Raw genomic sequence first — 24,888 nt, 5'->3', positions numbered from 1 at the left:
TCCTAATAATAACTATACACTTAAAAATCGTGCTAAGATAGATAAGCGTTTCCATGTGATTACCTCTGGATATGATTTCATTTTAGTTTGCAATGATTCTGCTTATTCCCCTCAAACATCCCCGACTTGATCATGTAGTTTCAGTAGTTAATATACAAGTAACTCTGGCTTATGGACAATTGCCTCAGACAAAACAAACAAAAAACCAGACCAAACCAAAACTACCAAAAAAAAAAAAAAAAAAAAAAGCAAAAAAACACCAAACAAAAACCCCAAAATAAAACAAAAAAACAGAAAAAACCCAACAAAACCCCACCTCCAAAAAAAGCTCCCCTCAAACACACACTAAAAAATGAAAACATGAGAGAAAATGAGTAAACAAATGAATAAAGAAATGAACAAGATGATGCAAAAGTGTACTGATTAAATGAGACAGAGTAGAAAAAACTCTGTTAGAAAAGGTTTAGTCATAGCTGGCCCATAGCAGGCTATCATTATGGAACGAATGATCTTTTGATGTTTCTTGCTGACCTAAAATTCTGTGGCTTTCTAATTTTTAGAAAGCATTTTGTCTATTTCATGTATAAATCATCTCCTTTTAATCTGTTATCCTTCCTTGATTACGGAAAGGTAAAGGTTCAATTCTATGAATAAATTAGACTCTAACTTTTAAAGGTAGCATTTATAAAGGGTAGGAAAAGGGTCTAATTTTTTCAGGAAATCATTATTTCTTTACACATCAGCAGCACTTAATTTATCTTGCAGACAGGAATGCTGAATTACTACCATAACACATTTTCTTGAACCAAACAAAATCTGAAAAAAACCCCAAGCACTTTGTAAGACAGGTTGTTTCTAGTTCAAATTTCTAAAGAGGTGTAAGGCTTGACAAATAACAGATTTATTCATTTTCTTATATTTCTTAAAATAGCTATTTATGTTTATGTTTAGGGTTAGTTCCATATGAATAAGGGGCTTACATACAAAAATAATGTGTGATCATACCACTAACATTAGCGTTAGAGCATTTATCATGTGTTAATTACTTGCCCTTCTTAACCATATATATGTATACACCTAACAAGGCAATAGTCTGCTGTACTCTGCACACACACTTTAAGCACAATACAAGGTCATTAAAAGAAATTCATCACGTCTGGAAAAAAAACCCCAGAAGACTTTTACTGAGGTGATGCTTAATTATGGAGGAACTTTTAAATAAAATCACGTATTTTCAACTCATAGAGTTACATACTTATTGGTTATATGTGTACTTTTATCTCCTGCCCATCATTTCAAGAAACTGGTGAAACTTCCCTAAGTGCTTGGTGATCCTCCCATTTAGAGGAGTTCCATATTTTCTCATTTTTAAGCAAATCATGACAAAAGCTTCTTTTGCCTTTGCAGCTACACGGCAGGATAGAAAGTAAAAAATCAAAAGCTCTTGGACATTTTTACACTGATAGATACTCTAAACCCAGTCTTTTATATTCTTTTAACTTTTTGTAAAAAGGCAATGTTAACACTGTGAAAGATAATGTCAGTCAGTAGGACTACTCACTAATAGATACTATTGAAAATGTAACAGTACTGACTTATTTAATTAACAATCCTTTCCATTGTTCTGGCAATCTGAAGATCTCAGAGAGGTGACAGCATAATTTAAATTAGGATCGTTCATTACGGTTCATAGTTGCAGTAGATAACTTAATGGTAAATAAATGGTGAAGCCAAAACTGATTTGAAGCCTTACTCTCCTTTCACAGTCCTCATGCTTCCAGTTCAGGCTGTTAGCTCCATCTCATCAAGTTCTTTTGCACATAATTTTTCCTTGTTCTTTCTACTTGTCTTGTGTAATGACTCACTATTGATCAATGTGGTGTTATTCTGGCTGCCCTGAGCTATGAGAGAATGCACTTCCCGCACCTCTTCTCATGGCAGCCTGAGACTTAAGAGTCTGCTTAGAGACTTAGCAGTACCCTTTAGCAGTGCTCTCTGGTTTTCCACCTCCTCCCTTCACTGCCACCCTGCACCCAGAATACCATCTAAATCCTCAAAGCAGAGGAAAATAAAAAAAAATTAATAGGCAGTTTAACTTATTTCAACATGATGAGCACTGGTGAAAACAAAAGATGAAATAATAATAGTAAGCAGCCAAAGTTTAAAGACATGAATGCACAAAATAAAGTATCTCTACAAAAGATAATATTCAGATCCAACATAAAAAGTGTCATGTCAGAATCTGACCCATAAAAATATTCCTGACACCTTTAATAGAATGGGAAACAAAAAGGAACAGTGACGTTTATGCAGAATATAAATCTGGCCTTCATGTTACACATTTCTATTTAGTTTAAGCAGGAAAAGAAAAACTCTCATCCTAAAATACACATCTAATTTTCCAGTCATATAGTTAAATTCAGAGTTGAACTGTGGCTTATTTCTCCTCTCTTATGTAGAGTTTCATAAATATGTACGAACAAATGTCTTTAGTTCTCAATTTCCCTCCTTGTCAGGAAACTAAGTTCACTATTAAAGGCCATAAATCAAGACATTTGCAACTCACCTAATCATCAAACATGTTGTTTAATTAATTAATCAAGTTGTATTTGTTGTATGTCTCACATGCACAATTAATCCAGCCACATAGCTTCTCAGTGTGTGCTCTGCCGGGCATCCCACCTCTGCAGGATGGGTAAGAATTGTTCCTCTACACTCTTTGAAACTCAGTGTATGAATAATACAGATTCTTTTATCTATTACCTCATCCAGAATCCTGCAACTGCCACATAACAAAGACCTATCAAACAAAAGTCAATTCCAAATTTAGCTTCTGACTGTCAGCTGAATGTTAACAAAAACCGTAAAGCATTGCTTCAATGCTTAGGAAATTTTCTGAAGTTAGTCAGGGTTCTGCAAAATTCTCAGAAAGAAATACTGATTATGATGAAGTCCAAAACTTTAATATTTTAATTTAATTTTTCAGGACTTTAATATCTCAGATTTACAATTCTTTTGTTTTAACTTGAAAATAAACAAGGAAAAAAAAATCTTAGTGATCTGCAGATATGGCAACTTCACAGGAATTACAAAAATTGTTCTCCACAGACATTAAATACGAGCCATCCATTTTATTCTCATGGATAAGCATTTTAATTTGTTTGAAAACTCAGACATCTCATATAACTAATATAAAGCCTAAAACCATCTGTGTTTCTACAAGAGGGACAGAACTTAAAACACTGACCCAAATCAGAAGGCTTTCAAAAAAAGTGATGAAATATCTTGACCAAACAACTTCACTGTAATTTTATGCCTGAAATCTGGTTGATTTGAGATTAATCTCTACAGACACTGCATAGTGGGCACTTGGGTCTTTCTACACTTGCACTTTGTCTTGTTTCTGTAAGTTCTGTTCTGTATTTCCCATGCACTTCAGCTCCATACATGATATTATTCAGTAACTAACAGGACAGAAACCAATTTCTACATGTCACCTTATAAGCACATATGCTTCCTTAAAACATCTTCCTATACAAAGCTAATTCATGTTTTCCCCTCTTGGAGAGCTTCACACACTAAATTTGTAAAGGATTTCTGCCAGAATGTCTTCAGAGGGCGCATGAAATAGCAGCTAGGATGGAGATTTCAACAAACAATTACATTTCCCTACCGATGTGGATCCACAATTACAATTCCCTACAGATGTGGCAAAATCATAAAATGTAGAGAAAAAAAATCCAATGATTTTCCATTTACATCTGCTGAGAACCAGTCCATGAAATTCAGATTATAGTCACATAAGTGTGGTTTGCTAGAGTTTTTCAGAATCTAAGTCTAACCTCATAAACTTCTATAATATGCTAATGTTATATTAGATGTTATTAATTATCATAGGAGATGCTACACCTACTCTCTAGAAAGCGCAGATCTCCAATACTTTAGTACTTATGTTCTGTTAGCAAGACAATAGAGATACAGATTTCTCTCTGCACAAAATCTGAACATAGAAGAAGAAAACAAGGAAATGGGAGGTGCAGAGCTCCCTTTTACACTGCATGACTGCTGGTTAATTATAGGCTTCAGTGGAGTGATGAACACTTCAGGGTAAAAGTCTGCTTGTTAAAGTGCCTTGTTTTATGTTCTTGGTTTATGCCTTCAAACATATTTGAGTAGATACTGGTAGCAAGTCTGCATCTGTCTGATGTAAAATGCATTTGTCTGTTGTAGTGACAAAATCCAGGAAAACTGACTGCCACTCCATGTGTACACATTTTTAATATTTTTTTTTTTAATTAATATATTCTGGAATGGGGATAAGGGGCTTCTTGATATATGCTGAACTAATCTTAAAATTAAGATTCAGAAACATGCTGTGAAGGTGAATTAATTGATCTTTGAGAATCTTTGGACACTAGACTGTAGGCAATACAAACCAAAATTCACATTTTTCCTGGCTTGCTCCTCATTAGCAATTCATGTAGCTGTAATATATTAATGTAATATACAGTCATGAAACATACACTATCTTCCTATTTAGTATTTTTCAGAATGGAAAAGGTTTGAAGAAAGGTGCATTGAATAGCTTTCATTCAGATTCTAGTGCCCACATACATAATGCTCACATATTTACATGGTCTTTCATAAAATGCCAATGGAGCTGAGGTAGTGTGAAGATTGAATCCTCTTTTAGCCTCCAAAGGATCCACAAGAAGTTAGAACAAGGTGATCTTTTAGAGTCACAGGTAGAACAACACAAACAAATATTAGAAGAAGGAAACGCAATCACAGATCACTGGAAAGTGGAAACTTCAATGCGAAAAATTTCAGTTGGTGAATGGAATCCAGCTGAAGAGTGAAGACTGAGGAGAAAGCATTTCTGCAGATTATGAACAGATTATAAAAAGTTTGCCTCCACTTCCTTAATATTACTGATGAAGGGGGAGGGATGCAGGTATTAGAAAGCAAAGTAACTGGCAACAATTCAACAGAGGGGAATACCATGAGAAGTTAGGAGCATTCAAATGAAGTTTATTCAAGGTAAAACAGAAGGGCTGACAAACTGGAACACTCACACAGAGAAGATTCCTTTTCTGCACTTGGTATTCAAGAGACTGAAACACTGCAGATAATTTTTTTGGAATAAGAGTATTGTAATTTAGATGTATTCAATTTAATAAACCAATATTGCACCTACAGATATATTTCCATTGATGAAGGCAGCTCCTGAACACCAGTGAGTTTTAAATTCTCAGGCTTATTTTTTCTTTTTGTGGAGAGGGAGGGAGCCATGGGAAGGATACTGATTATAGACACAGAAATGGTTCTATTGATTTTCAAGAAACTTTAAGTTAATTTACTACTCAGTATTTACTGGGCCAGAAGGGAAACTTCTACATTCTCTCTAGGATGCCTGTGTGGTTTGATACTTGTATCACATTTCTACCTAGGGCTTGTTTAATCTTGCTTTATTACAAACGGCTGACAGAGAAAAACTTTTCTGCTTAACGATATGTCTTTTTTTTTGTGAAAAAATAAGAAACATTACTCTAACCATCTGATTTCCACTCCAGTACATTTGTATATGCTGCCTAATTAGGTGATATGCATTCCTTCTGCACCTGGAATGAGGCAACCTTGGATGTTCAAACAGACTGGAGAATGAGATGGCTGGAAAGCAGCACCACAGAAAGGCACCTGGTGGTCCTGATCAGTGGCAAGTTGAACATGAGTCAGCAGTGCCCTGGCAGCCAGGAGGGTCAACCCTGTCCTGGGGGGCATCAGGCACAGCATCACCAGCCGGGCAAGGGAGGGGATTCACTCCGCTCTGCACTGGGGCAGCCTCACCTCGAGTGCTGGGGGCAGTTTTGGGTACTGCAATGTAAGAAAGGCATTAAGCTCTTGGGGAGAATCCAAAGGAGGTTACAAAGATATTGAAAGGGCTTGAGGGGAAGCCGTATGAGGAGCAGCTGAGGTCACTGGGTCTGTTCAGCCTGGAGAAGACTGAGGGGAGACCTCATTGCAGTCTGCAACTTCCTCGTGAGGGGAAGAGGAGGGGAAGGCACTGATCTCTTCTCTGTGGTGACCATTGGCAGGACCTGAGGGAATGGCCTGAAATTGCGTCAGGGGAGGTTTAGGTTGGATATTAGGAAAGGGTTCCTCACCCAGAGGATGGTTGGGCATTGGAACAGGTTCCCCAGAGAAGTGGTCACAGCACCAAGCCTGACAGAGCTCAAGAAGTGTTTGGACAATGCTCTCAGGCACATGGTGTGGCTCTTGGGGTGTTCCTGTGCACGGCCAGGAGCTGGACTCAATGATCCTTGTGGATCCCTCCCAGCTCAGCATATTCTGTGATTCTGTGATTTTATTAACCACTGTAATAATTATCAATATCCCTATTGAAGTTAGGGAAGTATACATGAGAGAATTCAGAGGTGTCACTTTAATAAAAACTATCATTTTCTGCAGTTGATTCACCAAGAGAAAATAATACATCATAGATGAAAGACAGTATAGTCCAAGGTAAAAGTTAATAGCTCTATAAGAGAAAGTGGCACAACTAAGAGCAATTAAAGAATTTTCACCTAGGAGTGCTTTTATTTTGAACAAGTGTATGGAAGGGAGTGAACTCTGGGTGTCACTTGTTTAGGGTTCATACACAAAGGCTTCTCAGTGGGACCTGATTTTCTGACAGTACCTGATATCTATACCCTAAAGTCAAAACTGGAAAGAAACAAATCGAACAAGATAATGATATAATTTAATTCCTAAACAGTGCACTAAACTGGAGCCACTGAGTATCACTAACCACTTATGAGATAGAAAGGTTTTTTTGGTTTGGGTTGGATATTTTGTCCCCACAAACAGCACTTAAGAAATAAGAAATACTACCATATTCTGAGTATATTTCAGCTTTTACCTTGAAACTACTTTTGTATTTTACATGATCCTTGTGATTAATGATTTAAATAAAAACAAACTTTGAATGAGTAAATTATCAGTTTTCTTTAGGTATGAAAACTCTTCCTTTTGCTTGGAAAGAATCATGTCACTATGTTTTCATGCAATATAGATAGAAAAAGGAGAAATTATTTCATCCAAATAAAATGTAAAACAAGACTTGCTAATGCTCTTATAGACATGTAGAGGAAAGGTTTTCTAAGAAGGGAGTATGGACTGGAAATTCTGAATTCATCACTGATATTCTCTGACATAATCAATCTTGCAATAATGTTTAGTCTCACAAAAGACCCTTGTGACATAGGTGTGTGATAGGCAAAAGTAATTTTTGTTAACATTTATCTGAGCTATCTATATTTGTGGACATACAGCTCTGGCTTCTTGAATGTATGGCCTTTCTGTCCATGTGACATAGTTTTTACCTGCTGAATTGCCTCAATTCATTATTGAGAGACTAATTAGGAACATTGATGTGGCATTAAATATCAAAGAGTGCTATACTAAGCAGTTTCACCAATTTCACAGATGAAAACCAGCATTGTTTTCTTTATTTTTCGGTTGTCAACCTTCCTTTTTTTGGTTGGTTATTTTTGTTTGGTTTGGGATTTTTATGGTTTTGGGGGCTTTTTTTTATGACTTCTACTGCTCATAGGAGGAAAGGGAAAGAAAGTGAAAAACCACTCCTGGTTCATATTACTTAAAACTGTCTAGGCCATTACCTAACTCACATTTTTTATTTTTTGTTCAGTCAGAAGAGTCCTCATCTACTCTGGTGTTTGTCATACTACTTCCAAAGCCATCCTTTCCCATTAAAAAATCCTGTACGCAGAAAGACAACAGCTATAAAAGAATATTAAAATTCCAGAACTGAAGTTGTTAATTGAAAATGTGGAGTTTATCAAATAATGTGGCTAATAATCCAATTAGTCACTTCTCATACAGAGACTGTTCTATTTGTTACATCAGCCTGGTAGTTCTTCTCTGAAATATTTATTTTGCAACACTGGGGAAAGAGAGAAGAAAATAAGAACCATACTTTGCATTTGAGATACAGGTGCACTGTGGTTTTACAGAGTTACTGGTGGTTTTTTTCTCTCTTCCCAATGATTTCTAACATTCAGTTTGTTCATTGGATTGTTTCTAAGCACTTAGCTGATGGAGTTTTATCTTAGGGCTCGTAGAACCTCACAGTCCTTTTAATGACTGGTAACTGTCTACACAGTTAGAACTACTCAGTTAGAACTACTCAGTTGCTGCTCTTATGCCTCATTCTATCTTTATCTGTACTGAATTTCAGTCAGTCTTGGAATATCTTTCTGCTGGACTTCATTACAGTTGGTCTTTCCCTCTTTCTTCTTACCATCATCTTCATATAATTAGTGAAGCTTGTCACCTAGTTATTCACGCTGCTTCCCACAAATAGTTTAAATTGCTTTTTCCTACATGCAAGTTTTGGGGATCATTTGAGGTTGTTTTTTGCTTGTTTACTATATTGCTATAACTGCACACTTTGGTCCTCAGATACCAAAGTTGTTTTAGATATTTATATACCAAAGTTATTTGGTTAGGTATTTCTTCCTGGATTACAGCAACAGGTATGTGTGATAATTACTGTTCATTTATCGATTTGTTTCATAGTCTCTCCCACAGTGCCTCAGTTTGAGACTTCATCTTTGATGCATTCTTCATAAAATGACTGTTCAAGGTCTCCCACAGTAAAGAGATTAAAAAGCATTCTTGTAGCTTTCCTGCAACAGTCTTGTTTTGTTCTCTTTACACATTTTATGCTCCAGAAGTGCATTTTCTCACAGCAGCCTCTGGTAGGCTTCCACATCCTCATGGTTCTGAAGAAGTACTTTTTATTGCCAGTTTTTCTTCAAACTTGCTTTAATGGGTTATTTTGCTTCACAATTAATATGTAAGATTTCTCAGTCCTTTCTATTCCTCTAATTTTGGAAACAGACTTTTTTTAAAGACTACCTTTATTTGCCCTTACTGCTGTATCTTTTGGTCATTCCTACTTCCTTTAGCCCTTCACGTCTTTCTGTCAGGTATTTTGCATTTGCTTCAGGTGTTACTTAAGTTTAGCTTTAGTTCCTCTTTTCGAGATTTGATGACTAGATAACTTATGAGGCAGCATTTTTTTATACTTAGAGACTTTTCATATTAGGGTTCAAGCTCAATGTAGAATTCAACCTGTGTTCCAGGGAGTAAGTGAAGTCTCCCATCATTACTGCAATTTTCATGTCTAAGAATCTATCTGAACATGCTCAACACATCATCATCAACTTTGTTATTTCAGTCACCAAGATAATGATGACATTCTGTAATTTTAATATTACATCTGAAACATCCATACAGATGTTAGATGCTCTTCGATTTTTTGAAAGTTATGTTGCCATGATTTCACTCAAGGTATTCAGATAGAAAGTATTCATATAACTAGAGTGTGAAAACATTGCTTCTGTAACACTTCCAAACGAAAAATTATACTTCTTTAGGCCACTATTGACTTTTACAATTAAGATTTATAATTAATACTAAGTAGTGAGATATGTATATATATAGCAATAAACACTTATTTCAAAGTAAAAACAGACTATGCATTTCAAAATGGACTATATTTATATTAGTTATAAACATTTCTATTTGCTTTGCAAACATATACAGAGACTCTTTCTTGAACAGGCTTCCTTAATGTAAAGCAGGGGGTTTGTTTGTTGGATAGCACCTCTTTTATCGGTATCACAAGAATGTCTCAAGTAAGCCCTTTGAATATTATGAAAAGATCTCTTCAGTAGAACTGTAATTATTAGTATGTCTTTCATATGAGACTTTAAAAAGCTGTCATTTTTATACTGGTAGCTTAAGTATTAAGTATTATAATTCACAGGAAAACAATAAAATGAACACATTTTGGCAACAGCTAGGGTTATACATCTCTGACAACAAAACAGACAAGGACATGCAATGATCTCATGCCACACAAATTAATTATACACTAAGCCTGACTTAAATACAAAGTGTAGATTTATGAATACAAACTATTAAATCTGATGACTGGAATTTTTGTTTGTTTGTAATCTGATGGAAAATTTTACAATATTGTAAGAGAAAAAATGAAGACTTGATACAAATGTTTAAACATAGGGCAGCAACACCACTGTTCTTCAGTAAGAGAGTTAGAAAAAGCTCTTCTGGTGAGTTTATTCCCAAGCCCTTTAATAATAACTTTTTGCAGAGAGACATTTTTGCAACAGTTCTATCTCCTGTCTTGAATATCTCCATACAGGCAACCTGTTTTTAGAAAACCTCATCAAAATTCTGGAAGGAACAGACTTTTTAGCAAATGGACCCAAGATCACAGGAATGCAAAGATGACTTTAAAGTTATTCTGCTCTAATCTCAGATGCAAAGATTTACCACTGCTTAGGTTCTTGACTGTAAACCATTGTGCACGATCCAAATGCAAATATCATCTCTGCACTTTCTTTCCAAACAAAGATGTTTGCGTTCTTTTCATTGTTATTAAAAGTATGCTTAAATTGCAGATTATAAACTTGTGGGAATAACTATTTAAATGAGAACTAACTGCTTGCCAAGATCCAACCAAAGCTAATACAGCTAGGCAGAAAAAAAAAGGCATTCTGAAATAGTGCTTTCATGGTTTTACAGTCTGGAGTTTTTCACTACAATAAGTAAAAACCCTAATTTATTTTAGAAATTAAATATTTACAAAGGCATTTCATCTCAGTATTCATCACCATGAATTAGTTTCATAGACTGTGTTATATGATTAGAAATGATAGAGAATTTTTAGATTCAAACCTTAGTTCTGCTTCACTTCTTATTGCCTCACACATTTTATTCCCTTAAAAAGTGTGCATGTGTTCTAGAACACAAAAAAATACAATTAGGCATTAGACATCAATTTTATTTGAGATTTGAAAGATAACATGTAGCCAGTGTAACTTATAAGGCAAAGAGGCAATTATTGAGAAGGCACCACATTCAAAATCAACAAATATGAGCAATTACCTTTACAGCTGTACAGAATATGCCATACAAATAACCCTTTGCTACCTCCACTGAGTCTAGGAATATTGCAGTCTCATATTCACCTTCTTCTCAGATATTTTGAGATTAATTAATAAACTACTAGACCTGAAATTTCTATTCTGTTATAGCATCTTCACCTTAGAAAAGCAGGCCATAAAAGCATGTTCTGCATGGCTTCATTTGTCACATCTGTCTAGATGAAAGAAGACCTAATTATGATGTTCAATTTACTTCACCTTTTTAAACTTCTGTAGCTTTTTATACTGTAAATGAAATTATTTAGCCTACAGTTTCAATCACTGAACAGAAGTGTTCCTGTCACTGTTTAAACAAGCAAAGTCCAGATAACATTTCATTTTACAAATCATCTTGAATGGGTTGATAAACTATATTTAATAGCAAAATGATGTAGCAAAATCGTTTAAAAGACAGCAAGGCATGTGGGTGTTGAAAGTTGCACAAACAATGAACATGAATGAGCACCTCTCTTAAAATAAGGTCAAGAAGATACTTGAAAAGTAACTGATGTGCTAATTCACACTTGAGTTTATCAGCATCTCTTCAGCTTCATTACCTATTGATTTACAATTAGCTGGTAAATATCCTTAAAAAACAAAGTTACTAAGTTCACTATTAATATAAAAATATGCAGAATTATCTTTGTTTCCTTGTTGCTGCACCTGGTGTATGTAATTGGTTTAACACTTATTTTTTATGGGTTGTTTTTGTTTTTGTTTTTCTGTTTGTTTTTTTTTTAACAGACACCAATTATATGGCCATTTTACATCGTTTTGATATAAAGACTGTCAGAGGCTAAGAGGCTATGCATTCAGCATCAGCTAAAGATGCAATTACAGAGCAGGCATGTTGTACCACACCAGCTTTGTGGTGGGTCAGTCTCGGCTGGCTTCTGAACACCCACCCAACTGCCTCTCTCAGTCTTCTTTCTTAAAATCATTCAGGAGAAAACGAGCTGAAGAAAAGTTCATAGGCTGGGATAAAACAGAGAGATCACTGACTAATTACTATGATACATTTAACAGGAAGAAATTGAATTCAATTTCTTGGCAATTAAAATAGAGTTCGATGTTGAGGAAAAAAGTACAAAAAAATTAAAACAATTTCCCCCCCATCTGACTTATTCCCAAGTTCACCTTCAGTCCTGACTGGTCTCTCTCTTCTCCCGAAGGGGCACAGGCAGATGGGGAATGGGGGTCTGCGGTCAGTCCATAGCAGTTTCTCTCTCCTCTCTCCCTGGCCCAGGGCCATCCCTGCCGGGTCTCTCCCGCCTCCGTCCCCGCTCCCGCTGTCCCCTCAGGCTCGCAGGGCTGTTTCCCGCACGGTTCCCCCGCTCAGCCCTGGCTGCCGGGCAGCGTTTTGCCCTCCCTTGGCCAGGCTTTTTCCGGGGCTCTCGCCCGCCCGCCCGTGGCTGAGGGGCTCAGCCGTGCCCTGCGCTGGGGCCGCTGCAGCCGCTGGCACCGCCTGGGCCGGCCCGGGCAGCCCCGGCACTGCCCCAGAGCCAGCGCTAAGATATGTTAAACCAATTCATGACCAAAAAAAAAAAAAAAAAAAACGAGGGGCCAGGGCTAGGTAGGAACAAGGTGTATTTCCTCCCAAAAAATTACTGCTGAACCATTTAAGAGAGGAATGGCAGTTCCACTTAAAAGATGTTGGTTTCATCAATGTCGTTTTTCAGTGTTAAAAGAAATGTAAAAGTCACGGAACTTGGCTGCTGGTGCATCAAATTCATTAAAGGATAAGAGGTAAAATATATATTTTTAAAAAAATAGAAAAAAAGAAAGAAGTCTTGTTCAGAGTTCTTCAGTCCATATTAACTTCAGGGTAGATTAGATCACCTTGACAAAAATTATTTTGAACCATTAATTTAAATAACAGTCTCCACATAGAGAACTGATGTTTTGCAATATAGAACTGACAGACTCTATAAAGCTTCCTTACAAAAACAGTTATTATTTTGACATATTAGGTTTAATGTAGCTGCTTTGACATAAAAGAGCCAGTTTCTTCTTGCTGCAATTTCATGTTAACTTAAGTTAAACAAGGTAGACACTTTATCCTGTGTCTTTGGACTAGGACTGAACTTCAATATGTTCATGCTTTTCTGTTTCTTTGGTTGGTCTGTCAAGTCAAAATGCCCCTGTCAGTGCTATGCTTCAGGAAACCTCAGATATAGCTGGACACACTGGAAAGACGTCAGACTAATCAGGCTGACGAAAGCTCTCTCTTCCCTTGAATCTGATTTTCCCCCAAATAACCTTTGAATATTTAGAGATTCCACTTAAAACCCAAAACCAAAAGTGTAAAGGTCCACAGCATTTTATGAGTTGTAGAATTCAAGTAGTGTGCCCTCAACATTTTAATGTGAAACCAAGTTGAATGAATGTAGGAGGCAGCAAAGTTTTCTGTGCAAAGAAAACTCAGGATAAAACAAGTAGGCATTTTTTATTTGGGGAAGCTTCTGGGCTGGCAACAACATTGAGTTATCTTTTTGGAAAAATTACCATAGAAAATGAGATGGCTGACATGATAGAAGACCATATAATGTTGTACTCTACTGATGTCAGGTTTATTCTTCATGTTTTTATTGCTTCTACACTTTCCCTAGGTATAGAAGAAAAATTATTTTATATAAATACATTATTTGTTAAACTAGCAACCTAAAAGATAGAAAGTGAGATGCATGTTATTTGAGAAGTTGCTTTTGTTGCTGATGCCACTTGTCTTCCTTCTTACAGAGGCATGAAAATGGCTAACAAATCATGTGCAAAATATTTAGACTATGTCATCTACACGTTCCTTTTAATTTTCTCTATTATAAAATACAACCCCTTTTTTATCAAAATAAATTTTTAACTATTTGCTTGCATTAAAAATGCTGAAATACCTGATATACTTTATTTTATGTAAACCTCTATAACTGAATAAAAGTGTTGTAATTGTTAAACTCTACTTTTGTTTCTTCCTTGGCACTTATTCTAAAACATATATAATGTCCCCTTGCTGTCATTAAATCAGAGATGGAAAATTCTCTTGATATGATCAGGGAAGATTAGATTCACTATCTTGTATTAGAACTAACTTATTGCAATGATATGTCACATATTACTTTGAAAAAATAATTTCAAGTAAGTCTGTTATGCTATATTTATGTTTTCAAGAATAAAATGATAAATTAAAAGAATTACTATCTTGTAAATCCAATACAACACCTGGGATTACCTTCCTAAGCTAACTTTCATTTCAAGTACAATAATTTCAAGACATAAAAAAGGTTGTTATTTTCTTCTTCCCTTTCCTGTATTCACACTCATTTCCAGCTGCTCCATACTTCCTTATCTCCTACATCAACATAATTCTGAAACTGTTTTTGCATTACAGGTAAAAATGTAAGAACTAAGTAAAGGGACACTCCCCAAATTAGGGAAGAAAAATGCAGGTGAAAACCAACACAGATCTGAATACTTGAACAGTCATTCCTATTTACTCTTCAGAGGACATCTGAAGTGGATTAAGAGGTATAGGTTTGGTATTTCAGAGATCCAAAGAGTCCACAGAGAAACTGTCAGTCTTGTGCATTATATTCCTCTGTTATTCAGTCAATAGCATGACTCACTGAGCCTCAAATCCACAGTGATCTTCCTTTTATCACTGCTTATTTACTTCTCTCTCTAAAGTAAAAAACACACTAAATGTGTAGTTATGACTTGCTTCCAGTGCAATTGATTTTTAGAAATATCCTTTTAAGAAGGAGCAGACCCTCTGGAGACAGAGGTGTGAAGGCTCAAAATGAAGAATGTTATGGACTGAAACATGTAGTCTGTTTCACTTTTTTCCTAAAATGCTTTATTTGCTATTTTTTCCAAAAGATGAGACATGAGTTATCTAACCTAAAAGCATGCAGAGAATGCAAGAGAAATGTAAATTATATCAGCCATAACAACTGAGAAATGTAAAATCTTGCAGTACTACAGCCCAATTTTTCTAGATTTCCTCAGGAAATCTTCATTCCTCTGAGCTGGTGCAGTAGGTGACCGATTCATCACCAGATCATAGTGCATTCACTAACCCTGCCCCTTTCTGCACTCATGGCTGTTATTTCATTAGAATAATTTACACCAGAGACACACAAAATACAGGAAGTCTCATGTAACTGAAAGCTTGGTCTGTGCATTCAAGTTACTTATCTGAGACAAGGATATTTAATCTTGTTTACTCAAATTGTTGCAGATTCTGCAGTGCAAACACACCCACACAGACACATACACACGTACATACTTGCACCTGCAGATGAATAGTCTCTCTGAACTATCATTGCCAGATACCATTGATTATTCAGAAGTTTTCCAGAAACCCTCCCCAAATAATTGATAAATTTTGTAAAAGAAGTCACTGTGGTTTTAAATACTTTAAAGATACCTTTTTAAATACAAAACTATTTTTTTTAGTTCTTTCATCAGTGAAACACACCCTGAAACACTGAAGACTTACCCCAAGTGCAACAGCAGGGAACCAGTTCAATAATCCGAGAACCACAGATAATACTTAATATCTATAAAAGGATTATTTTTCATTTCTACCATAAGCCCATTTTTCCAGGACCAGTGTCTTGCCACGTTCCTAGAAAAACCTTGTGAGTATAGCTAATAGGGATTATTTTTAAGTCTTAATTAATTTTAAGATTTCAAGTCTCCAAATGACATTTTCTTAGAGAAAAGAAATAATGATTGAGGAATGGGGGCATGCTTGATGTTAAAATATAATGATAATTTGTTGTCCTAACATTGTCTGTATGATGATGGCAGTGAATTAATCCATCCTCTTGAGAGTCATTTCACAGTAAGAATAAGAAAGCTTACCTTTTTCATTGCAGGCCTACCCTATTCTTGTCCTCACTGTGCATTTCCATGACAATGACTGTGATCATTGTAACAGTATTGTACATAATGACTCTGCTTTCTGTGATGTTACTCCCAAATTGGGTGTGAAAAATGTGAAAGGACAGATCTCAAATGGCAAAACTCTCACCAGTGAAGCAGAGTAGTCTACAGAATTAATAATTGACATAATTGACAGCATGCTGCCACCGAACAGAAGCCTGGAATTAAAGGGCACTGACTTCCTTTATAACTGAGGGGCTTTGAATGAAAATTACTTGTCAAATTAAGCGCATGTAAAATGAGACTTTGATGAGGTGTGTACGATTAAATGCAACATTAGTAAAACATCTATTTTTCTAAAATGTCTATTTTTCATGTTTAATGGCCACTACTGATATTTTGCTAATTACTAATATTATGACAGTCTCGCCCAGGCTTTCCTGCTTTTTTTTTAATTAAAAGTATATGCCTGAGCTAATATAATTTATCTTTTCTTCAAATCAGGTCATCAGAATCATCACAACAAATGGAAAATAGAGTACAGTTGCTTTTAAGTTCAACAAAGCTTTTGCAAAGATAAGCTTAGTAATGTCGTGAAGTACTCAGAGCAGAAAATCATGAGCACCAGAGGGAATTCTTTGAGGAAAAGGGGAGAAAAATTGGTAAGTGCAGAGGGAGAAATGTCCTCAAACAAGGCATGCAGTCACATTTTGACCATAAAGGATTGAAAGAAATTCTATTCATTGATCTCTGTAAATGTGGCATTAATAGAGTGGTCAGAGGATGAAAGGAAATACATAATAGTATCATAAGAACATAAAATTGAAAGGGACCATGCTTTAGCTCACTGAATCCAGGCCTCTGTTCTGGCATGCAATCATGTCTATAAATGCTCTCATAAAGACAAGTATGCTGTACCTTGAAACCTCTTCAGTTTTGTTTTCTCTCTTGTTAGTAGCCTCTTTCATAATCTGACTTATCCTTGTTTTCATTCTAAATTAACTAAATGTTAATTCTAAATTAACTCATCATCACCAAAACCTTATTTTTTCAAATAATATTGCAATCAACTTAAATAGTTTTTTTCATTGTGGTTTATTCTGAGGTGTATTTATAGAATATTATGTGCCCCCCTCTATAATTTGTGGGAAAAATTAAACAAACATATTTTATTCTCCATTACTATCCCAGCCATAATGTTCAATTCTTTCTGTACAGCTTCACATATAAATCCACTTTTCTTGGCCAAAACTAAGCAGAATAGGAAACTGTTTAACAATTTTCTCCACAATGGCTTCAGTGGCCTTTATCCCCGTTTTTTATATCTCAGCTTTTGCAGCTTAGTATCATATTCACCTTCTTTAAGGCATGACATTAGATCTGGTAACCAGATCTTTCTCTTCCTCTGTCACTTACAACAAATCATTAGTGTATAATAGAAATTCATTACATTTTTCTGTATTTCTGAGGTTTACTCTTTATTTCTATCCAAATAATATTCATAGTATCTAGCTCTTTCCCAACAATGTTTTGATTCTCTTGAATAGGTTTATATCAACAAGATTTTTGCAAAAATGTTTTTTCTATTCCAAACTCATTTATGAAAATGTTAATTGATGTAAAGTGGGTCTGAAGGCATATCTCCTCCTCCCCCAACCCATTTTAAAAGCTTCTCTTTCAGTGCAAACCACTACCTCCTTTTAGAAAGGTCCTTTCTCAGTTTACATTTCCTGCACATATCTCAGTAATTTTTAGCATTCTGAAATACTTAGTATTTTACTAAGGTAGGCTTAACATAATATTTTTTTCAGCCTTTGTGTTAACAGTATCTTAAATACAGTTGTTCCACTTCCTATTTTTAGTTCGAAAGATACTGTTCAAATTTGGAAGCCCTCACTACCAGACATCTGTGATTTCAGAAGCTACTGGTTTCCTTGCATATCTTTCTACAATATAATTTTCAGAATTCCCAATTTCACAGGAAACTAAAATGAAATAATTCCTTTTCCATGCCCTCTTCCCCATTAATCATCTTTCTTTAGCCCTCATATTCTGTGTATTTCTGTTTTCATTAAGGAAATTAAGACTCATGTAGATTATCTAATAAAAAAATTCTATCATAATGCGGCAAGACAGTCTTCAGGGAGAGAAAAACTTCCTCTGTCATATATCATGGATTAAAGCTATATGGAGAGTTTTGTGTTATTTAATGCAAAGTTAAAACCCCAGCTCTACAGACAACATTACACATGATGAAACAGGCTTCAGCTGGCCAGGTTTCTGTTCAATTATATTAGTCTGAACTTTATATCTGAAGATCACTCCATATATCAAAACATAAATGCAGGGCTTGTTCTCCCAAACTTCTGAGGAACTCTAACAAGTAACACACCTTGTGCCTCCTTATATGAAAAAACCACAGAGGACTTCCTTTTGGAGGAGACCTTTTCCACTCTACACTCAGAGTGGAATGAACACCCTAGGGACCTTGCCTGCATTTGTAATATTCCCTGAAGCAGAACTGCATATAATTCTGAAATAGTCTGGAAAAGCCATTAGCAGTCACCTGGTGCATTTAGAGTTATGGAAACTAACGTAACAGGATCAACTGCACTCACTTGGTGTTTAGCTGACCTCAGAAGAAAAACTGGTTTACCACATTTTTGTATCTTTATTCTATATACTTTTATTTATCTTTTTTATAATAAACACAGTATACGCAGGCAAGCAGCAAGTTCACTGTAAATACATGTAGCAATCCAAGAGGTGTCCTTTAAAAGACGAAGCGCCATCTAGGAGATAAATAGTTTCCCTCTTATCAATGCCACATTTCAAGGGATGGAAAAAAACAAACCAAAGCCAAAAGAAGACAATGGCCTTACCTTTCCTACATATTGAGGATCTGGTCCCATGTGTTCTTCTAAAACAAAGAACTGATTCCACACCCATCCACGCTTTGGACGATGATGCACTTCTGTTTCACCTTCTATGTGTTTGGTTTGATTTCTAGTCACCTTGATGGAGCCATGGTGAGCAGCTCCATAACACCTCTGCACGAAACAGAGACAAACTAGGACTGGGCAGATACAAGATGTACTTGTAATTCTCATTGTAGGATAAGCTTCCTGTTCAAGGTCTTCTTCCTCTTGTCTTTTTCAGCTGTAATCCTTCAATAAATTCCTGGGAGAGAAGGTGAAGTCTGGTTCAGAAATACAGTCCAAATTGGGTTTTTCTGCTTGTTCATGGTTTAGCTGCCCATTTGGGAAAGCTCAAATTATATTTACATTATGAAAAGATGACTGGAAAAACTGATATTTCTTCTGAGGTCTTCACAATAGAGTTCCACAGCTGACCATTTTCTATCTATTAGGAAAAGAAAAGAAAGCCACTTACTCATCACTAAAACCAGCAATTTTCAGGTTTCTGACCTTAGATTACACTCAAAGTTGTACTAAGCAGTCAGTCAAAAACTGTCATTGGAACTAAAATTTCTTTTCAATCCTTCCTGTAAAAGTGTTTCCTGATTGTTTATGTTAAAATACCGTAAGACTTAGCATGGCTCCTACAAGCTGTGAAAACACGTCGTTAAAACCCGGACGATTCAGAACAGTTCCTTTGGCTTTTACCTACAAATCATTGGCCTGGTCTGGCAGTAGAACAAAATCACTACTACTGTGTCATTAGCTAGTGATTGCTAAATCATTTCACATGAGCTTTTGATGTTCTATATAGCACACAGATGTCCAGCTTGATGAAAAATACCTAGTTTATAATTGGCTTTGAGAAAATGCCTCCAAAATGGGCTTTGAGAATTCTGAGTCAATACTAGAGCATACCGACAGGAAGCTTCAGTCAAAATGTGCATTTTCACACCTTGTGCTTTACATAAATTCCAAGCAATATCATTCTAGGACCTCATAAAATTATGTCATACTGACAGAAAGTTCATGTTGTTTAGATATCAGTACTATTCCCAGTGAAAATATTTTCTCAGTCACAAAAAGGAAAATGTAACCTTTTATACTACAATAGTAAAATGTGAATATGTGTGGAAGTTGATGTAGTGCTTAAAGCAAACTATCTTGAGAGTAAAATATTTCTTTAACCTTAGAGAAACAGTTACATTAAGATAACCATTTCTTTAGTTATCTAAAGATATCAAAGATCATCTCCATATCAGTCAGTCCATCAGGAGTCTGAAAACATGCAACTGAATCTACAAAAATTGGAATCTTCCAATACTGATTTTCTTTGAGTATCATAGAGCCTTTACAAACTACATAAACAGATACACAATTAAACTAATTTTGTTTCTAGGTTTCATGGAAACCCAGCAGAAGAAATTTGAAATCCATAAAGAAGAACTGAACAAGAATTTAGAAATCAGAGAAAAAAATCCTGCAGTGGAAGAAAATTTATTATCTGTCTTTTAGCTGCAATATTTTTTAACTTATGTTTCTCTCAAGTCCATAATAATAATGGAAGCCCAAACCTCTTAGCTGAGAACAATTCCTCACAGAACAATGGAAGAATACTTCAAGACTACTGCACCTGAGAAATAGACAGAAAGGACATATTTTCCATTGCTAATACTCAAACCGGCACAAGTACTCAGTTCAGGACATTGGGTTTTCTGAAGTAAAGGAAGAACTTCAGTCTCTTGTAGTTGTGCAGGAGCTCAAAAAGAAACTCTGTATGGCATTTTCAACAGAAGAAAGAAAATTGTAGACATTTAGCATTATCCTACTTCTTGTTTCCACAGCACTGTAGTCTCCCCTCAATCCCTATGAAGTCCAATACACCATTCTCTTAAAATCCTGGCATTCCACCTCAGAACAGATTTATACAACATGAAGAATTATTATCTCCTTTAAGTTCAAATGTGATTTAATAGGATTTTTTTTTTAACAGCTAAATGTTGTATGAAGTTAAGTTAGATCAGAGACACAATCCGGCCTTTCTGGGTCTCACATTGGTTTCTGAGTATATTATGCTTCTTTCTTAGTTTCCTTGCCTTTCTGCATTCTTTGCTGATTCTTGTTAGAAATATTTTTTTTACCTTGAGGCATGCAGTTTCCTTGCATAGATTTCTATATATACAGATGAGCTATTTAAATAGATTAGTCATCATTATACTTTAGATGTACATTAAAATTAAGCGGTACTTCAAAAAATATTAAGGCTTTAGTTTTATCCATTCAAGTATTATTTTTCTTCCCTTTGTTTCCATCCTGAGAAATGCCTGGGAGCCATTCGTAAGACCACAAGCAGCAGGTAATAACTTAAAAATGGTGTATAAAGTGCAATGAAATTTCTCAGAATGGCACATTTAAAATGTATTTGAAATTATTACCTCTATACTTTCTTTTCCAAAAACTGTGGGGATAGTTGTGATGGAAAATTCTTGCCTCATAAAAAAGTATATATGAGAGCAGAAGATACCAACAAATCAAGATTTACTAACCAGAACTTTGCTTCCCTTTCAGAAGTCATCCATAGGAAAAAAAAGTAACCCACCAAGATGGAACCTGCAAACTGTGTTATGCCACAATCTGGCTCACATATGAGTGAGAGCAAATATTAATATTATGTGTATATAGATTGATATAGATATATAGATGATAGAGATATAGATATAGAGATATAGATATAGATATAGATGATATCGATCGATATAGATATAGATATAGATATGTGTGTATGTATATATTATGCATAATATACATTTATATTCTAATATTAAAAATAATATTCAAATATATTGGAACCAATAAGACAAAAAGCACAGCAAAATATGAAGGGCTTCATCTTATAAAAGATCTGTTCATCTTAGCATTAACATTAACTAGGAGGCAATACATTTTTATTTAGTAAAACCGCTATTTTTTTAAATTCAATTAAGAGATTTACTTTTAAGCACCTGAACCCAAAATTAACATTTTAAAATCCTTTTTTCTGAACAAATATACTTAGTAGTAATAATAATAATAATAATAATAATAATAATAGTAACAATGACAACAGCAGGGAAAAGACATTACCATGACATCTACCTCCTGTTATAATCATGCTTAGAAGTTCTTGCCTTGAACTGTTCCTGAATTGTACGTGAAGCCTGGAGAATCATTTCCACTAAGACAAATTCAACAATTAGAAGAGGAAGGGTTTTAAGTGAAGATTCTTGGAAATGTTACACCTCTGGTAAACATCTTTAAAGCCAAAGCCTAATTAATGCTCAAACAAAGGTCCTTATTCAGCACTCTCCTACTAAAGGTCTAGAATAAGCATTTAATAAAAATCTGCCACCCACTCCAAAAGCAACTTCAAATCTACCTTGAAGATAGAAGAGTGTTTCTACAGGGGAAAGTTCAGATGGAAGGATCTCACATAGTTAACACAGAAGAGACAGTAAACAAAGAATAGAGAAGCGAACTCTGAACAGAAGAATAAAAAATAACTTTCTGAAATCTCTTGAATTGAAGCTAACATACTGAGATGTGCCTGCTCATTGCTCTTGTCTGCAGGTTCAGAGTAAGTGCCCTGATTTATGGTTTTTGTTATAAAGATGCATGAAACTGCAGAGTAGACTTGTGTTATAGCCATCTCCCGGGAGCCTTCATGAAAATGAGTTGTGTAGCTCAGGAGACTGTGAGAGTGAGTTAAAATTAAAATAAATAATTAAATAAGATGAGGTGGGAATGTTCCACCAGCATTGCTGGAAATTATTACAGCAGAGTAGTTACAGCTTCGTGTAAGGCACTATAATGAATTCCCAGGAAACCAACATGAGCACAGTGATACAGAATGTGTATGTATGCTTCACCACCATGAGGAGATGCATCCTTTGTAGTGGGTACTTGTCCTGAATCTCAGTGTCCCCTATCTTCCATCAAATTGGCCCATATTTGAATTATTCTGAATGATCGAGTTTTGCAAATGCACATTCAGCACAGTTCAACTTATCTTTTATCACATCTGTTTTCAGTCCCACAGTGACAGAGTGACAATTAGCTATGAAGCTTGCAATAAATTACATTGCTCATATATTTATGACTTCTCTCTGCCCTCTGCCCGGCAAATATCCTCTGATCAGAAAAAAAATTATTTGATTATCAAAATCTGAACAGTTTCAAATCAATATAATTGTTTATATATAAATAATCACCCAGAAAAATCTTACTTTCTGCATGCCTGCATTTATCGTTTATTGCCAATGTTATATCTTTCAGCACTGTAGAAACAGTGGTGTATTTACCTGGACACCAAAGGCAGAATAATGCACTAGTATCAGAAAGGAAAATGGGATGTGATTTTTTGTTCTATCCTTTGAATAAGAGTTCGATAGATTGCCAAGAGAATACAGAGTATTCCTCAAGACCTCAGGTAACTGGCAGAAAAAAAGTGGTAGATGAAGAAAAGCTGCTCATCTATAGTTGATCTCTATTCTCCTTTCCCAAGACTGGTACAGTTGAGCTATGGGAAATTACAGGACAAACTGAAGCACCAGTTCTTTGCAGCCTATGTAAGAGAGACCCAATATATAATTGTCTGTCTTCTACATAGGCTAGTCAATCTGACAGTAGTAGTGACAAAACTGTCTTGGAATGCATTTAAAACTGTATTACATGTTGCTGTCTTGCCTCTGTTGTTTTTAGTTGTAGCTATGTGTATGAGACTGAAAACTAAGAAAAAGATTATTAAGAAAATGCTCTTGAAATAATTTAATAGTGATTCCAATAACCACAAATGTTTTGACTAGAGTTCTATATTGACAGACTTTCTAGAAATAGGAAACTGAACTCTTTTTTTACTTCAGTAGCATAAGGAAATTTCCTTTAATTAGTAAGATAATTGCATGAGTTATCAAACTCCTAAATTATTGCTAAATTTATTTGTAGGTATATTACTATTCTGAAACATAGTCTTTATCACTCTGGAACTCGATCAGTTTCCCAAAGAAATGGAGAGAAAAGAGCATCTCCTCACCTCTTTAAGCCAGCAATTCTACTTGTGGCTGTACTGTGTCAAGGGGTGTTATTTCTTGCACCACTCTTGTACATTTACACACAGCCTTTTGGTAAAGAGCACATCTAATCACCAAAACCTAAAAAGTGTCTATAGTAATCTAGTACCAACTGTTACTTTACCTACTAAATTGTTCTACATAAACTCCCCTTCTATAAAATAAATAGAAACAACCACAGGTGAAAAAATAAAGGCACCTCCATGAAAAATAAAGATTGTTCTTTCTTATAAGGCAACAGAAATTCTGTTGGGGGAAGAAAGGTGTGGATACAGGAATCCAAAAACCAACAAGCAATCAGACGTTTTAAAAAAATAAATAGAATGAGAAAAAAATAGAAAAAGATACAAAAGACACACTGAGAAGCCATTGGGAAACAAATCAAGACAGAGAAGCAGATTGGAAAGTTCAAGTGGAAACAGCGGAAGCAGTTAGAGAAGATGTAAAAAATCCACCAGTACAATGTCTATGAAATGTAAGAAATATATTTAATACAGCTCAAGAGAAAGACAGCTGAATAAATAAAATATGAATTGGAAACAAAAATCATGGAAGAAAATTCTACAAAAAAAATAGATTTCTGGGAATTGGTATGATGAAATTAGCAACGAAGTATAAATCTGGTATATCCATACCCAAAAAGCTCTTCTTCTAACTTCCACAGTCTCACATATAATTCACAGATCAAGCCAACTGCTAACACATTCGATATCAAAAAATTAAAAAATAGATACCATATAAAGATATAAAACAGTATAAGGAAAACTGTAGAGGCTTAATGATTACAGGTTGTTATGCAGTATGTGCAAAAAGCTATGATATTCTCAGATTCAATTTACAATCAGAGAAACACATTATACAAAATTAATTACTTAGATGAGTTCATCACTCTTGCTGACACTGCCTAAATGAAAATCAAGAAAAGAAATGCCCTCCTTTTTTGTTTTT

At 35.3% G+C, this 24,888-nt stretch overlaps 1 protein-coding gene across 12 annotated transcripts in view; it reads right to left on the bottom strand.

The window, feature by feature from the left end:
* CDH18 (cadherin 18) overlaps window positions 1-24,888 on the bottom strand; it is a 522,886-nt gene that overhangs the window by 150,237 nt on the left and 347,761 nt on the right. For all 12 annotated transcript variants that reach the window (XM_048311338.1, XM_048311426.1, XM_048311373.1 and 9 more), the window contains one exon: window positions 18,800-19,280. In XM_048311338.1, coding sequence (XP_048167295.1) covers window positions 18,800-19,027 — 228 coding nt within the window. In that variant the 5' untranslated portion in view covers window positions 19,028-19,280. The remainder of the gene's footprint in view (window positions 1-18,799; window positions 19,281-24,888) is intronic.

The sequence above is a fragment of the Corvus hawaiiensis genome, chromosome 1, assembly GCF_020740725.1.
Source record: "Corvus hawaiiensis isolate bCorHaw1 chromosome 1, bCorHaw1.pri.cur, whole genome shotgun sequence".
Taxonomy (NCBI): domain Eukaryota; kingdom Metazoa; phylum Chordata; class Aves; order Passeriformes; family Corvidae; genus Corvus; species Corvus hawaiiensis.
Note: the sequence above shows the minus strand (reverse complement) of the source record. Positions and strands in the feature narration are given on the sequence as shown.